The following is a 16,849-nucleotide window of genomic DNA, read 5'->3' on the forward strand; positions in this document are numbered from 1 at the left end:
TAAACATCATACTCTGATACTTTTTATTCCAGCCTATTCTGACTTAGAATGTATTTATTAAACAGCTGGTTAGCAAGCCACTGGTTTATGCTACAGTCTACAACCCTGAATCGAAGAGTTTTAAGACCTTTTCAGTCCCAGAATCAGAGGTCCTCATGATGTTAACAGCTCATCCACACGCATGTGTCCAGTTCCAGTCTCTGTATTTGGTCTCTCTCCCAAATGTGTTCACTGCCCTCCCTGCCTGCTTGGTCTCAGCCCCCTCTGTCCCCAGAGTATGACAGTAACCTCCAGATGGTCTCCCTTCAGCCTGTGAAGGCAGCCAGAGTGAGCACTTTAAAATGCACATGTGAGGACTGGGGTGTTGCTCAAGTGGTACAGCACTTGCCCAGTAAGTGCAAGGTCCTGAGTTCAATCTCCAGTACCACCATAAATAAATAAATAAACAAAAATACTGATTTGTAAGCATTAGATATGGGCTGAGAATGTAACTCAGTGGCAGAGTTTTTGCCAAGCATGTGCAAGGCCCCGGGTTTGATCGCTAGCACCACAAAAAAAAAAAGAAGAAGAAGAAGAAGAAAAGAATATCAAAATGTATACCTGAGTTGGTCACTTTCCTGGTTCAAATCCTTCAATAACTTCTCATTACCCTTAGGACAAAGCTCAAAACCCTTAGAGCAGTCTACAAGACCCTTGGAACACAGTTGTCCCTACTCTACCCTTTTCGCCTCCTTTCCTGTCTTTTTCCTCCTTACCCTCCAAGCTCCTGCCACACTGGTTTCTGCTGCTCAATTCCTGAAACATTTCTTCTCACCTCAAAGCTTTCCCTGGGGCTAGAATGTCCTCCTCATCCCATGAATGTCACTACCTACAGGAATCCTTCCCGATCACCATCCCTTCCTGCTGCTAGAGGCTTCCCTGAACACTTCCCTCCTTTGTAGCATTGATAACAGCTAAAATTGGTCGTTCAGTATCTATTCCCCGCTCTAGAATGTAAGCTCTGGCTAGGACTGCTTTTTCTTACTGGTACCCAGGACAAGTACCTGGCACAGAGGAGGTGTGCCATAAACTATTTACAATCCACATAGATATCGTCATTGTTTTCCCTTGATGCCAGTCCATCTGCTCCTGGCCTCTGCTCACAGCCACCCATCCTCCAGTGTTGAGAACTGGACACACTAAGTCCTGGCCGGGTGGCTTATGTGAGCTGTGCTGTATGCCTGTTCCCTAGCCCAGATGGCCTCTCTGCTGGCCAACCTTATCCTCATCCCTTCCCATCCCCTCAGAATGTCCTTCCTATAGCCAGCCTGGCCCCCATCCAATGTCACCTGGAGCTCGAGGTAAGCAGACACCAACCATACTGGCTCACAAAGCACCCTGCACAGCAACCTGCACAGCAAAGGCTTTCCTTGTCTCTGACTCACGTCCATTCATCACTCTCCAACCAAAAACCCCCTGATTCGTTAGCCTCAAATTTGAAGCCAAAGCCAGGAGCCGGTGGCTCATGCCTGTAATTCTAGCTACTCAGTAGGCAGAGATCTGGAGGATCATGGTTTGAAGCCAGCCCAGGCAAATAGTTACGTGAGACCCTATCTCAAAAAACCCTTCACAAAAAATAGGGCTGGTGAAGTGGCTCCAGATGAAGGTCCTGAGTTCAAGCCCCAGTACCGGAAAAAAAAAAAAATGAAGCCAGAAGAGCAGTGGGAGGAAGGCCTCATGATCTCTGACAAGTCACCCTTCCTCACACCCAGAGAAACAAAAGGGGCTCCAAACCCCAGCCTGTGTTTTCCAGGGCAGCCAGATAGAGGTGGCAGCAGGATTGCCGGGACACTCTGCTGGCTGTGTTCAACAGTCAAGGAATCCTGAGGTTGAACAGGACCACAGAGAATCCCTGTGGAACCTCCCAAAGGGGATACTGCCACCCCTTTATCCATGGCAGGCTTCTTCACTGTCATCATGCCCCACCTTGGTGGAGCCATAATCCAACTCCTCTTCCTTCTGCACATCTGGCCCAGGTCTGCCCTGCCCAGCCACCCCCACGTGCTTGCCACTCCAGACCAAATCCTCCCACAACTCAGTGCCAGAGGCTCTGGGAGTGACCTGTCCAAGCCCAGCAGGTGGCAAGGTCAGCCCAAGGAAGCTCTGGAATCGCAGGGAAGGGGTGGCAGAGGGCAGGGACTCACACGTTGGTGGTGAAGACCCCGTAGATGAGGTCCTGCTCAGGCAGGTGGAAGGCACTCTGCAGCTCATTGTAGTAGAAGGGGACTTCACCCGGGCGGGAGCAATTAAGCCGGGCTTTCATAAACGTGGTCCACGTGTCCTCCAGCAGGAAGCGGCCTCCCACATCGTTCTTGCACACACGGGCCACCCGAGAGTACACTGTGCGCCCACAGTCATGCTCCACTGCATTCTCTCGCAGGAAGAAGTATGCAAACAGCCCAATGTCATAGGCTGCCACAAAGTTTGGCTCTGGGGATGGAGGAAGGGGCAGGGGTAGAAGAAGAACAAGTTCAGGCCAGCAAGGAAAAGAGGGCAGAGTCAGGAGGACTGGACTAACTCAGCATTCTTAGGTGGCATCCTGACCACTGCCAGCTTGGTGACCCAGGGGCTCTAACTAACCCTGTTGCCACCTCCAATTACAAAGTGCAGCTATAATAACTGTTAATATGTGTTACTAAACACTCACTGAGTACCAGACACTATCATAAGTACTTTATGTGGATTAACACATTTAATCTTCACTACAATATATAAGGTAAATCCTAGGATTACCATTATATTGCAGCACAGAGCTCAAAGCCACACAGCTAGTTAGTGAAGAAGCAGGAATTCAACCCCAAAAGGGCACAAGGGAATTCATATCACCACCACCCCAAACTTTTCTTTCCCATAACCACTTTTTCTAACTCATCCCTAATTCTTTATCCCCTAATAGCCTGTCCTCTATCTGTTCTGGGTCCTCAGGACATCTGTGATTTCATCATAGATGAAATCTCCAACATGGTCTTTGAGTAGACATCTGCCCTGCCTTGGCCTCTCCCTTGCCCTGCCGAGGCCTCTTCCTTGATGAAGCGGTGTGAGGTGAGGCAGGAAGGAGCACTAAGGGAAGTCAGAATCAGAGGAACCCCACCCCTGGTTGGGCCTCCTTACCATTGAGCCATTTGGAGTTATACTGGGCAGTGCGGAGTGGTGGTCCCCTGCCCAGGCTGCGATAGATAGCAGGGTCCCGACCTGAGAAGTCAATGACCGTGGCTGCATAGAGCTCCCCCTGGGAGGAGATGACAGCTGTGGAGTTGTGACGTGGGTCATAGGGGCAGCGGGCCACACCGTTGATCTTCTCAATTGTTCGGCTTAGGTTCCCCACCTGGGAACAATGGGAAGGGACACTTTTCCCTAAGGCCTTGGGGCTGTCTGTTCTTTTCACCCCAGAATTCTGTTTCCTCCTGGTCTCTCTGGGCCTTCCCCAGCCTCTGCTGCCTCACCATTGCCCGCACTTTGAGGGAGCAGCCATGATGGAAGGTGAGGTCCTTCCAGGAGCTTCACCAGGCAGCCCTCCAAGATAAGGCTGGCTAATAAAGAAGGCTCAGGAACTCAAATTTCAGATGAAGAAAAGTGTTTTAGTATGTTTGTCCCAAATATTTCATGGACATAGTTGTGCTAAGATACAATTTGTTGCTCACCTGAAATTCACATCTGACTGGGCAGCCTTTTTCTGTGTTGGTTTTCTCTGCTACACTCCAAGGCTATATGCCTGGGCAAGAGACCTCCCCGTCGTCATGTCCCCTCCCACCTACCTGCCCCTCCAGGTCACCCACCTGTCTGCTGGAGCACACTGGGGAAAAGGCATTGGTGCCACATACGAACAACTTCCGGCCAGTGACGATCAGGACCCGCACATAATTCTGACACTCCTCCTGAAGCAGTAAGAAAAGTAACAGAGGCCACAGCTCTGGCGGTGTGGCACTGAATGTCTTCCCGTCACACACCACCACATCATGAATGCCAGTGAATGTTCCACAACACCCTTCTCCAGATCCACACTGCTCTGACATCTAGCTTATGTCTGTGGGCGTCCCCTCACCTGCACGTGGAACCCAGTTCATCCGAGCCAGGCCTCTGGGGCAGGTGACCTCATACCCACAGTATGTCCTTCCATCCTGCAACTACAAGCTTCCTGCCAGTCCCAACAGGGCCCCTGGGACCACCCAAGCAACGTACCTCAGTCTTCCCTTTGCTCTGGCAGGAGCGGCGTGTGTCCTCATTGGAGGCCCACTCTGTGGCCTGTGGGAGGGGCACAGATGTCACACAGCTCACCCCCTGCCACTCTCCTCCAGATCAGGAAGTGGTGGGTATCTAGAGTGGACAGGAAGCTGGGAAAGGGGCAGGAGCACCCTGCAGGGGAAGGCTTCCTGTCACTACATCCAAGGGACCTGAGAGGGCTCCTAGACCCCCTCCACCAGAGGCTTTTAATGAACAGATGCTCCCTCAGTCCAACACTCTCTTGTCTGCATGGGACCAGGAGGCCTGGAGTACCCACTCCTGAGGTCTCCATCATCCCCACACAGCTGCCCTAGGACCTGCCCAAATCAGCCAAGGAGCTCCAAGTGGCCAAGAAGATCCTTCAGTACCACCCCAGGCCCTGAGTAAGGGCCACGAAATTTTCCGACATTAGGTGCCAAATGTCCCCCCAAATGAGTGAAAGGCTGGGGCAAGAGTCTCTCTAAATGTTTTCAAACCTTTCTAAAACTGGGAGGTTAGGCCAGGTGCAGGTGACATATGCCTGCAATCCTAACTACTAAGGAGGTAGAGATCAGAAGGATCTCAATTTGAGGCCAGCTCTGGCAAAATGTTAGCAAAACTCCCTCTCTACAAGTAAGCCAGGCATGGTGGTGTACACTGTAAACTCAGTTACACGAGAGGTGTGGATCGGAAGATCTTAGTCCATTGCCAGCCCAGGCAAAAAGCATGAGATCTTATCTGAAAAATAACTAAAAAAAAGCAAGAAGTGCTGGGGGTGTGTGGTTCAAGTGCCTGGCAAAGTGCAAGGCCCTGAGTTCAAACTCTAGTACTGCCAAAAGAAAGGGGTGGGGTGGGATATTTTCCCACCACAACCCTGCAAAGTGCTGTTTTTCCCCTTTAACCTCTGAGGAAACTGAGAAGACTGTCACACTGGGCCACAGGAGAGCAGGAGCAGGAGCTGCCCGCACTCCTCTGACACCAAGGACTGTGTGTGGTTTTCCTTTTCATCTACCTATCTCCAGGACTTCCCCCACTGCCCCACACCAGATCTGCTTCCCTTCTGGATTCCCTTGTGGCATCACTCACACTCTGTCATGGTGTAAGGTGTTTGGGAAGCAGCTTTCCTGTGCCCAGCCCCTCCCCCCCTCTTCATTTACTTTCTCCCCACCTCCCAAGCAGCTCTAAAAGAGGAGTGACCCCTCTTAGCCAGGCAATGTAGACAGCCCTGCTGTGACTCTTCCTGTATGTCTGGGTCACTTGCATAAATAGGAACTGCCTACCTTCTGGGAGTCCTAGCAAGCAGCTCTCCCATCCACATGGACAAAAGCCCACCCGCTTTGAATTTCTGCAAAGCTGCCTGCACAGGCCAGAGGGAGTCTGATCGCCGCAGACTCCCTCCTGGATTCAGGAGCTTTGTGAAGGCTTTGGTCCAGCCTCCTCTGAGCAGACTGGGATCATCCCTCCTGCCAGCCAGGAGCTCAGGCCCTGCTTCTCCTGGACCTTAGAGAAAGGCAGATGACCATGGTCTCTGGCCAGAGCCTCAGGGTTTATCAGGACAGAAACAACTGAGCACTGCCATATTCAGGACCCATCAGCTCTGACTGTCTCCTAAGAGTGAAAAGGATCTATGTAAGAATCCTTGGGGCCTCTAAGGGCAGCAAAGAGCAATGACCTACATACACTGTGTTTTGTTCCATCCAGTCTTCCCCCCTAACCCTGCCCTGCTCCCCCCACAAAAAAAATTCCAGACAGTGGGCAGCTACTGCAGGACTCTAAGGGGACTTGGGATCCCTGAGCACAGGGCACAATGAACAGCAGCAGCCTGTTCCTATAGCAGGTGGGAGTTCCATTGTGGGGAGGTGGGGACAGGTGTGCACAATGAAAGTGAAAAAAGTCATCTGAGCTCATCTGAGCCCAACAATGGAACAGGCACACTGCCAGGGATGCCACACAGGTTCTCTTTGCTCCTTACAACAGCCATTGAAACACATATCCTTCTGCTCAGTTTAAAGGTGAGGACACTAAAGCCCAGAGAGGTCGAACAATTTGCCCATGGTCACTCAGCTAGTAAAGAACAAACCTAGGAAGGAAACCCAGAGCACTGACAAACCTGGAGCTGAGGAGCTCTCTCTGCTACAGACTACAGCCTGTCACAGTGAACAGATTCCCTGAGCCACGAGCTATACCACATGGCCCAAAAACAGCATGTGTATTTATAATGATAACAACACAGAATGGGCTTTTAGGAGTCATTTTATTTGAAAATTATTTTAATCAAGGTAATAAGGCACAGCTTAAAAATATATGAAATATTATTAATAAAAATCCTAGCAACCCACTCCTCCCTTACTCTCATCTCTTTTCCCCAGGACAACCATGTTCAACTCTTTCAGCTGTTCCTCTGTGGTTCCTTTTAAACCAGTGTCTCAAGTATGTACTAATCTTAGATTTCACCTTCTGTCTCAGAGAGGTAAAGCTTGTTCCCAGGTGCTTACCTCTGTTCACCTACCCCAAAGCATATCTACTCACCCTTCTTCCCATCCTCCCATTGTAATCAGTTCATATTTTAACAAAAATCAATTTATATTTTATTTTAAATATGCAATAAGTGTTCACAGCTACCAGCTAGCATCCCAGATCTCACTGGATGTAAGCCACCATCGATTTGTAATGGGAACTACTAAGAAAAAAAAGGTGCTGCCAGTCAAACGCTCTTGTTATCTAAATTTTTTAATGTGCATTGGAAGTACCCTTATTTGAATATATTTTTGTCACATATGGGTCTTATACATAAAAAATGTTAGCAAAATTAAGTAACGCTGACCTTCACATTCATTGTTTATCTCTTCTGAATCGCTTTTCTATTCAGAGCTGTGGGTTTTTGTTGCCTTCATGTTTTTGTGTTCACACTATCGTTCTGTCAACTACTCAAGGGTCACCAAGGCAGAAATTCTTCAAGAGTGGTCCACTCTGGTCTCTAAACCACTGATCCCCTTCCAAACCACTGATCCCATTCTGCAAGTTTGGACATTGGCACTTTCTTGAAAACCCACAGAAGGTTTTCTGACAAACCAGGACTCTTATTCTTTCCTCATATGATGCCACAAACTGACTGACATGTCAACAGGAATAATGACCAAAGTCATATCTTCCAGACCATGAAAACTACATCCAGACCAAAGTCTAGTCAATAGTGTCTGAACAATGCTTTCAACTGCAAGGCTCATCCAATTCCAGACTCATTAAAATGTGAAAATGGGCACCCAAGAATTAATAAAATGCACATAACCTGGTAGTATCCCCTCTTGAACAACTTTTTGTTTTCTTGGACTAAATAATTGTCTTGATTTTCTTATTTGCATGCTTTGCATGTGCCAACGGCTGATGTTTCTCTTATGTCCTGACGGTCCTACACATCCCTTCAATATCATTTTCTAACCGCATGCACAAACGATTCAGATCATCTATTAGTTCTCATCTGTGTCCTTATCCCCCAATCTCCGCCTTCTTGCACCAGTTGCTCTTGAGGCCTTCTGTCAGCTACTAACTGCTTTACCTTTTCTCTTCTTTCTAAATCCCATGCTTCCCTCATTACTTGATTTACTTCCTTATTTTGGTATCAGCATCTTCCTAAGAAAAGAAGCAAGGTGGATTAATTTTTTTTTAAATTCTTGCTTGACTGATTTGTTCTGTCTTTGTACTTGATTGACTGTTTTGATACAGAATTATAGGTTGAAAATAATTTTCGCTCAGAATTTTATGGGCATTCTTCTTCTATTCTCTTGTAGAGTGTAGCATTGCTCTTGAGGAGTCAGATGCAATTCATGCTCCCTGTCTTTTGTAGTGGCATATTTTCCCCTTTAGAATCAGGAAGGTTTTAGGCTCCTCCTTTTAAGAACAGTGACCTGGATTTCACACTAGTATGTATGAGTCTTTTTTAAGAACTCAGTCAACCTTTGTTGTGCATTATTTTCTAATTTTTTTTCCTCAGGAGATATTATTTAATGTTATATAATAAAAATTTTAAATGTTTCCTTATATCTCTTGCATTGTCTCTGTTTCTTACAGCCTCCATCATTCCTTCACTTGCTTGTTTATGCCGATCTTCTCTTTCACTTAAAGGCTCAAATAGCTGATGATTTTTGGCTATTCCCACATATTTAAAAACAAGCCACTAAGCACTTCCCACTGAAAGAAACCAGGGCTTCTTGAAGAAATGGCTGATTCCAGATCTGGGGCAGCAAATGCACAAGGTGGGCCTACAACTTCTTGTCACACCAGACAGCAAGGATGCAATCCAAGGTGACTAGGTTAGGCCAAGGGGACCCAGGAGCCAACTTGAAGAGGCATCCCACTGGTGAAAGATGGGGTAGGCATGAAAGATAACAACAGCAATGGATTGAAACACATCAACAAAATGTAAGTTCATAAGTCTGTAATAATAATAAAAGAATAAATTAATTGACCACCATTAAAAGGTATTAGCTAATCAGCTAGTAAATAAAAGCAGAATATTGAAGGAGGTTAGGATGTTCCATCCCACAATATGCGAAACTGACACTGATTATTTCAAGCCGTAATCACCTGAGGAACTGGAACTTCAGCAAGAGCCGCAGTCTGACTTTGCCTACTGATTTTTCCACGTGGAAATGCCCATGTACGTGTAAAATTATTAAGACTTGCATGTTTTTCTCTTGTTAAACAGCTTTGTGTTAATCTGGTTCCTCATCCAGCCAAAGAGCCCACATAATAACTAAGGAAAGGTAGAGGGATCTATCTCTTTCCCCATGGCTGCAAGCATTTGTCTGCCTTTCCTACATGACCCTATCATTGATTAACCAAATAGTTGGTGGGCAGTTTGTATTTGTAGAAGTAGTTCAGCAAATATATTGTAACAAAGAATAACTGGGTTTAGGAAATGATCACCAATGGTCACAAATATCAAAAAGAGGAAATAGACTCTATGTACTTCCTAAGGGAAGTACATAGTAACAGCTATGAACTAATAATCCTGCTAGAACCCAAACTGAATGTAGGTCTAGCAATCACTTTACGGGTGATGCAGGGATCAGAGGAACATGTTAAGTCGTACCATCTGGATTGCAATCAGCAAAATCAGGGAATGCTACAGGACAAATAGCCAGGTTTCTTTAATATATCATACTAAGAGGAGAGAGGAAATGCTGTTTAAGAGATGTGGGCTGGTGAGGTGGCTCAAGTGGTAGAGTGCCTGCCTAACAAGTGTGAGGCCCTGAGTTCAAACCCCAGTACTGCCAAATTGTTAGGCTGACAACTCCGTTATCAAAATTTGCATTAAAAAAAACTTAGATACATTAACAAATTGCAACATATTTGGATTCTGATTCAAATAACCAAAAAAAAAAAAAAAAGAGCATCTTACTTCCCTGGCAGTGCTGGGGATGGAACCCAGGGCCTTGCAAGAGCTCTACCACTGAGCTACAGCCCTAGTCCTATTTTGAAATTTTATAAGCCAATAGGAAAACTTATGTACTAACTCAATATTTAGTGAAATGAAATTTTTATTAATTTTAGGTCACTTTTTAAAAAAGAATTATCTTTTAAAAATACGTACTGAAATCTTTTTTCTTTCTTTCCTTCTTTTTTTTTTTTAACTTTATTTGTGGTGCTGGGGAAGAATCCAGGGACTTGCGTGTGCTAGGCAAACATTTTATACTACTAAGCAACCCCAGCCCTGCATACTGAAATCATGGATGGCATGATATGTCTGAGATTTTCTCCAAAATGATACAGGTCGGAGAAGTGGGGGCTCTGGAAGAAATAAGAGTAACCATGAGCTGATAATTATTCATGTTTTTAAGCTTGAAGAAGTAGTTTCAGTACCCTGGGTTCTCTGTACTCTTCTACTTTCACGTACGGATGAACTTTCACATGATAAACAATTGTATTTGTTTGCTTAACAGTAAAGTACTAAATAGCACATTGGAAACTCCATGGGTAGGGCTTGTATAGAGTAGTGGGCTTCTCTCAGGATGCTGGGAGGGGTGTTTTTTCACTGGAAGACCCTCTATGTCATACTCTAGAACTCTGTTCTTTGAACTTGTTTCTCCAGAAAAGACTCCTCTAGTCTCTAGCCTAGGAGTGGGGCAGGGAGGTTAAAGTAAACTTGCACTTGAGCTCTTTGTTCTAGCCCCACACCCAAACAGGGAACTTAGCCCTTTCTGCAGTACCTAAATATGGAGCCTTTCTAGTTAAGATCTGGTGAAAGAGACTCAGCCTCCTTTGTTGGATGAAAGGAATGGAGTGGACCTGGGCTCCAACCTCTTCATTTACAGAATTTCAATAATCAGCCTTGTACTTGATCCTCAAATTCACAAAATATCCCACACCCCAATTTCTGAGCTCTTCTGGAGACTCAGTTGCTTCCCTGCCACAACTCCCTCTGGAAGCTGTTATGCTCTGCTAAGTTAGGATGATCCCACCATCTACTTTCCATCTCCCAGAAAGCATTGAATCTCTTCTCCAATGACATCTCCTGTTTCATTCTCTCTGTCGCTGTGGATGTTAACTTATTAAAATTTCACACTGTTCCTTTGGTGGTTTTCTGGGAAGGAGTGGAGAAAGACATTTACTACCAATCTGCCATGCAGAGTGCTTTAAACTAGGACTGTCCCCAAAATTCCAGGTGGTGATCTGTAGTAACAGAGTAGCTTAATGGTTTCCATGCTATGGGAGAGAGCAGGCAAGACACCCAGAAATTTGGATTGGATGTCTCTTTGTGGACTCAGCAACCCCCCAGAATAGAGATGATGGCAGAACACCAACACATATTCTGAGCATTGAGTCCACCAATGCTCAGAGTTTAAACTTGCTCAGCAAAGTTTAAACTTCCAAAAAATCTGGGCTTAGACAATGCAGAGATAAACTGGACGCGAGCTCAGAAGCCACCCCAATGTCTGTCCAGGCCCCAACAAAAACCCATTATGTGTCTTCATGTATATGTGCACAACAGGCCTCATTTCTGTGCTTGCAAGACATCTGGCACCCTGAGATCATAAATCCATTACAATTAAGCCTCCAGCCACACCATCTTCTGGAACTGCTCTGGCAAAGGTTGCTCATGACCTCCTAATTTTGGAATTAGGTTAGTTTATGCTGGCCTCTCAGCCCTGTGACATTGTTGATTATGTGCCTCCTTTTCAAAATTTCCCAAAACCAGTTGATACTGATAACAACCATCACAGCTGAGCTAACTTGATTTCCCCTATTCATCCCCCAACCCAACCCCAACCCAACACACCCAGTGCATCTGCTCTAAACTGCCCTCCCTTCCTTTAGTGCTTGTGGATCCTGGAAGGAGCTAGGGATTTTGATTTTCCTTAAGGAATAGTAGTTTACATTAATTGCTTAATAGGGGTCAAGTACTTAGAAGTCCCTTTAATGGATACTGGTTTGCATAAACTGTTTGCATTTAGATTTTTCTTTAAGGAATGTTAATTATTTAAACTATCAATAAAACATTGAGTTTTAAATTTGCTTAAATCATACCCTGGAGCCATGTGGGAGGCTCAGTTGGCTCCATAATGGACCCTTAAAGCCTACACATGTCCCCTCCCCTGTCAGCACAGTAGTGCTGACATTTTAGCCCCTGGTTGCTGGTGAACAGCTTGAGATAGGCCCTAAAGCTTAGAGCAAGGACCTGCAGCCCCAGACAGGGCAATGGTGGGGCCCTTGCTGAAGTGGGGCCCTTGCAGACAAAAGCCAGTGCTTTTTCCCCAGGCCAGGCAGGAGACCCGAGAAGCCATTCTGAGGACCAGAGGCCAAGGTCTGTCACCAGCCTCATCAAAGGGAACAACCTCTCACTTTTTCTCTCTACTTTGTGGCCAGGCAGTAACCACTAGGGTGGAAAGGCAGACAGAAGTGTTTTTATTTCTCTCCTTGGTTTTTGCAGGAGAATACAGTCTGAACTTTGAGGTTAGGCCCTTAAGAGATTTCCAGGGAAGGTGGCAAACACAGTTCCTGGTGCTCTTGGTTTTTTTAGTGCCCTTCAGAGAACACTCCTGAAGCTGAACCTCTACCCCAAGCACAAGCTAGGAGGCTGCCATAGGTATGTGCCATGACTGAGACCAGGTCAACCAGGAGGGATGAACCAAACCCCAGTGGTCAAGCAGAGAATCCTAACATTGATAAGGTACATGACCTATGACCTGCAAACCACCCGTCAAGGAGACCTGGGAAGCCAAATGAGCAGGGTAGCATCCAGACAACAGCTGCAGTTCCTAAAGTTAGCTGCATATTGGAATCACCTGGGAGCTTTTAAACCCCCAGTGCCCAGGGTATACCCCAGAGCAATTAAGGTAGAATCTCGGAGGCACCAGTGTTTTATCAGAGCTTCCTGGTGATTCTGTTGTGCAGCTGACAGGCTGCTAGGCCAGCTCCATTCCAGGTATGCACGGTGTGCAAGTCAGAAACCTAGACTTCATCTCTGTGGTCCAAGCATCACTAATTCCTCCAGGGCTGCAACTTCCCCCATGCCGGGGGTCACCTTGTACAGAAGACAGCATGCCTGACAATCTTGGAGCTGTGCAATACTGTGGGTCTGTGTGAGCTGCCACCTGAAGATCACTTCCTTTCTTCTCTCCACCCCCACTGGTATGCCTTCCTTCAAGTATCCACATCACTCACCTGGACAACTTGCAATTGTCTCCTAACTGGCTCCACTACTCCAGTCTCTGCACTGGGACAGGTGGCCTACAGGTCAAGTTTGCTTAGGCCACTTCTCTGTTTAAAACTCATTAATGAATCCCCATTTCCTTCAAAATAAACATTGGACCCCTCAGTTTAGCATCGAATACCTCCTTCCATGAGGCCTGTCTTTCTTCTATGTCTCACCTCCTATCTTTACCCCACTCATACCTTCTGGTCCTCACCCTCAGTGCAGTGTGCTGTTTCACACCTCTGTTATCCCCTTTGCTGCTTGGCAAACACATTCTTTGAGCTTCAGCTCAAAGGCAGCTCCTCTGGGAAGTCTTTGGATCCTGCTGGGCTCAGAGGACTCCCAGCCACCCCATCACCACAGCACTGTCATTATTTCTGTGTATCTCTCTCTCTTCCTCCCTCCAGTGACTCTACACTGCCAGACGACCTTCACTTGCAGACCATGGGAACCAAATTTTCCAAATGCCTGGTGCCAGCTCAGAATAGGCCCTTGGATCTACTGCCTCCCACCCACTTTGAACTTCCTCTGCACTGGCTTCCCTGGGCCCTGACCTACTGTCTTTGACATCTTGGCTTTTTTTTTTTCCTATTGATGCCAATTTGGAAACCAGGTACTGGACTGGCTGCTTGTGACAAAGCTGGCAGGCCACAGAATGCTGCCTCAGGGAATTGTCTCCGCCTTGCTGCAATCCAGGCCCTAGGAACATGAAACATGGTGGTACTCCTCCAGGAAAGGGAATCATATGTGACCTCTCATATGTGTGTTTCTTTGAGGCCAGTGAATAGCCAAGAAAGACTTGGCTTCAGTAGGTATTTACTTATTTTGGATGGTGTGTTTATTGGATGGGTGGTTGGATGGATAGATGGATGGATGGATAGGTTGGCTGGTAAAGGTATGGCTAGAAGAACAAGTGGGCAGATAAATGGATAAATGGCATTTTCTTTCAACTTGCTCTAGTTCCTCTTGACTTCTCCCTTTCAATGGCACACCTTTTCTGCTTTTGTACCTTCTCTTTGGTGGCCATCCAAGAGCTGCAATGATCTCTGGGGGCGTGGATCCAGGTTGGAAAGAAGGAGACCACAATGAGACCCAGCTCACCAAGAAGGTCTCCCCTTTCCTAACTGTCTGCTGCAGTTAAACTCAATATGAAAGAGGCTGACGGTTGATTAATTTCCTAAGTTCTAATTAGGTAGTATGTATCACTCAATATCCTTCCCGAGTGGTCAGAGACTCCTCTCTTCTTAACCTCCCAAACCCCAGCTCAGTTCTGGTATACAGTAAGTGCTCAATGGATGCTTGATCATTGGGAGATGAAGACACCTAGACATGAAAACTGAGGCTTTCAGCTCATTGAAGAAGAGATGGCTGTCCTTTCTCTAAGATGTTCAAGCCTCTGCAAAGATGGCTTGGCATCTGTTTTTCAATCTGGGACAACTGTTCTGGATCAAGGAGTCCCATTAAACAGTCTCTCAGAGCACTTAGGGAATTATGCTTGGGGAGTCTTTCTTGGCAGCAGATAATAAATCAATCACAGCTCAGTGAAAATGCTGAGTTAGAATGGGATCACTCAGGCCAAGCCAAGAAAGGAAGCAAGAATACCCTTTCCCTGAGGCCCGAACTCAGAGACCCGCCTGTGGACTTGGGCTCTAAACTTACAGTGACCAACTGTCCCAGTTTGCTCAATACAGTCCCAGTTTCAGCCCTGCATCCTGGAGAAGCCCTCAGTCCCAGGCAAACAAGGGCAGTAGGTCACCTCAGCTGGGTGTTCTTTTCCTCACAAGCAGCTTTCTGCACAGTGCAAAAGCCCTGTGTTAGCCTCTGTGTGTATGTGGGCCACACTCCGCTTCCAAGTGTTTTCCCAGCAGTGACCTTGATAGCAGGGTCTGAGTCCACAGGAAAAGAGCAGATGGCTCCTGCAGTCAGTCCTAAGGGCTGAATTCTGAGTCTCACAACTTGGGTTGCCCCACTCCACAGCTTCCAAATACAGGAAATTATAGGAAGGGTAGGGAAGAAAAGCAAATGTACCTGAAGGAGGGAGACATTGGCAAGGCTGAGTCTGAAGAGGTAGTTCCTGTGAAAACAGAAACAGAAATCATAAGGTATCCTGCCTGAGCCTGCAGGCAGGACCCCAGAAACAGCCTCCCAGCTCAGGCCTCATGGGGTATCAGAACTGCACCAACTGTGGAGGGCCTAGGGTGGGCTGACCCCGGGTAGAACTTCATGTCTTTTAGCTCATTTGACTTTCACACAACCCTGGCAGTAAATATAGGAAACTCCATTTTATCGATGAGAAAACAGTTGAGTCAACGGCCCAAGTCACAAAGATAGTAAATCAAGGAATTGGAATTAAATCTTAGACTTGTCCACTCCCAAACCCCAGGCTGTCTCTGCTCCTGGAGGACCCAGCAAGTATAAGGAGGAAACTCTGGGCCCCACTTGATAAAATCACAGGAGGCCATTGTTTTGGACTAAGGTCCTGACTGGGCCCCAACAGACCAGCCAGAAAATCAAAATGGAGTTACATATGCTAAAGTTTCCCATCACCAAACTGAAACAGACCTTCAAAGAAATGAGGAAAAAGAGAGGACAGCCAAGTGTCCCAAACAGGCCAGTCTCAACTAACAAACAAAAAAGGTAACTTGTAGTCACCTGATGTTAACCACACAGTTGTTTTTCTATTGTTCTATCTCCCTATCTCTACTTTATAAGGAAAATAACTTTGAAATGGGCAATCTGCTTTTGGTTCTTTGTTTCTACTGTTTTCAGCCCTTCTCTTTCTATAAAATCAGCTTCTTCAGCTCAGCCCATCAGAGCACTTATTCTGTGATATGCAATGAAGTGTGTCTTGATTCTAGAATCAAAAATAAAGCCAGTTGATATCTGCAAACTAAATTGTTGTAATTTTTCCTTTGACCCCACCTTTCCCAACCATGGAGCCTATTTCTGTTCAACTGAAACCTCAAGAGTATTCACAGGGACTCAGGCCAGCTTCCTCCTCCTGGCCGCTACCCTGACCACTTCACTACTGTAGTCCTGTTTGCTTCCTCATCTCCTGTAGTAAGTGGCTCTGGATCTGCCTTGTCTCTGGATTAGACCTTTATATGACACCTCCCTGAACCACCCTATCTCCTGAATCCCAGTTACTCCACTCCCACACATTGCCTCATGATTCCTGTCCCCCCAGCCCAGCCTGCACAGAGCCAAATCTTCCTCAAACACCATTTTTAGCTGGCTGCTCAAAAACCTTAATAATAATAATGGATCATGATGCTACTAATAATATCAGACATTGAGAACTCGTATCAGGCACTGCCAAAACTGCTTTGCGTGGACTCTGGAGGCACAAGGCCACTACACAGGGATTCAGAACTTGGAAAGTTGTGAGGGTGGTAGACCTAGTGGGTCAGGTGCCACAGCAAAGCAATTTCAAGTTTAGGGAAGAGACCCTATGGCAGAGACAGGCAGAACTCCAGCTCAGCTGCTTGCTGGGACCACTTATGGGCCTCAGTGCCTGCATCTGTAAAATGGAGAACTAGTTACCCCTGGCTTGCTTATCTCACAGGTCCACGGAGACACATTAAAAGTCTTTATTAATGACAAGCAGATGTAAAGTGTTGGCTTTTCCAAAAGAGCTTCTTTCTTTTCTTCTATCTTCTTTTGGCCATTCCTCTTTGGGTTCTTGAACTTTTTAGGAATAATTACTTTAGAAAGTTCTGGCCCACCTCAGCTGTGTTGAGAAGAGAAATTAGGAGAAAGTTGTCTATTGGGCCAGAAAGGGAAGGAGGGGCCCTACTGAAGGAAGCCAGGGGCTGGAACCGAACACCTCAGGTCAGGAGATCCTCTCCTGGCTCTGGCTGCTGGCCCGGGCCCCACCCAGCTTCTTTGCTGTCCTGGGGCTGAGCGGCTTCACCT

The 16,849-nt window shown here is 46.5% G+C and overlaps 1 protein-coding gene across 3 annotated transcripts in view; it reads right to left on the bottom strand.

Annotated features, from left to right (window-relative positions):
- Sema5b (semaphorin 5B) overlaps positions 1-16,849 on the bottom strand; it is a 112,920-nt gene that overhangs the window by 14,161 nt on the left and 81,910 nt on the right. For 2 of the 3 annotated variants that reach the window (XM_074073288.1, XM_020183408.2), the window contains exons 4-8: positions 14,963-15,008; positions 4,219-4,281; positions 3,816-3,914; positions 3,151-3,364; positions 2,184-2,469 (exon numbers count right to left, since the gene is read on the bottom strand). In XM_074073288.1, the coding sequence (XP_073929389.1) occupies positions 2,184-2,469; positions 3,151-3,364; positions 3,816-3,914; positions 4,219-4,281; positions 14,963-15,008 (708 nt within the window). The remainder of the gene's footprint in view (positions 1-2,183; positions 2,470-3,150; positions 3,365-3,815; positions 3,915-4,218; positions 4,282-14,962; positions 15,009-16,849) is intronic. The other variant, XM_074073289.1, reaches the window with a different exon arrangement.

The sequence above is a fragment of the Castor canadensis genome, chromosome 5, assembly GCF_047511655.1.
Source record: "Castor canadensis chromosome 5, mCasCan1.hap1v2, whole genome shotgun sequence".
Classification (NCBI taxonomy): Eukaryota; Metazoa; Chordata; class Mammalia; order Rodentia; family Castoridae; genus Castor; species Castor canadensis.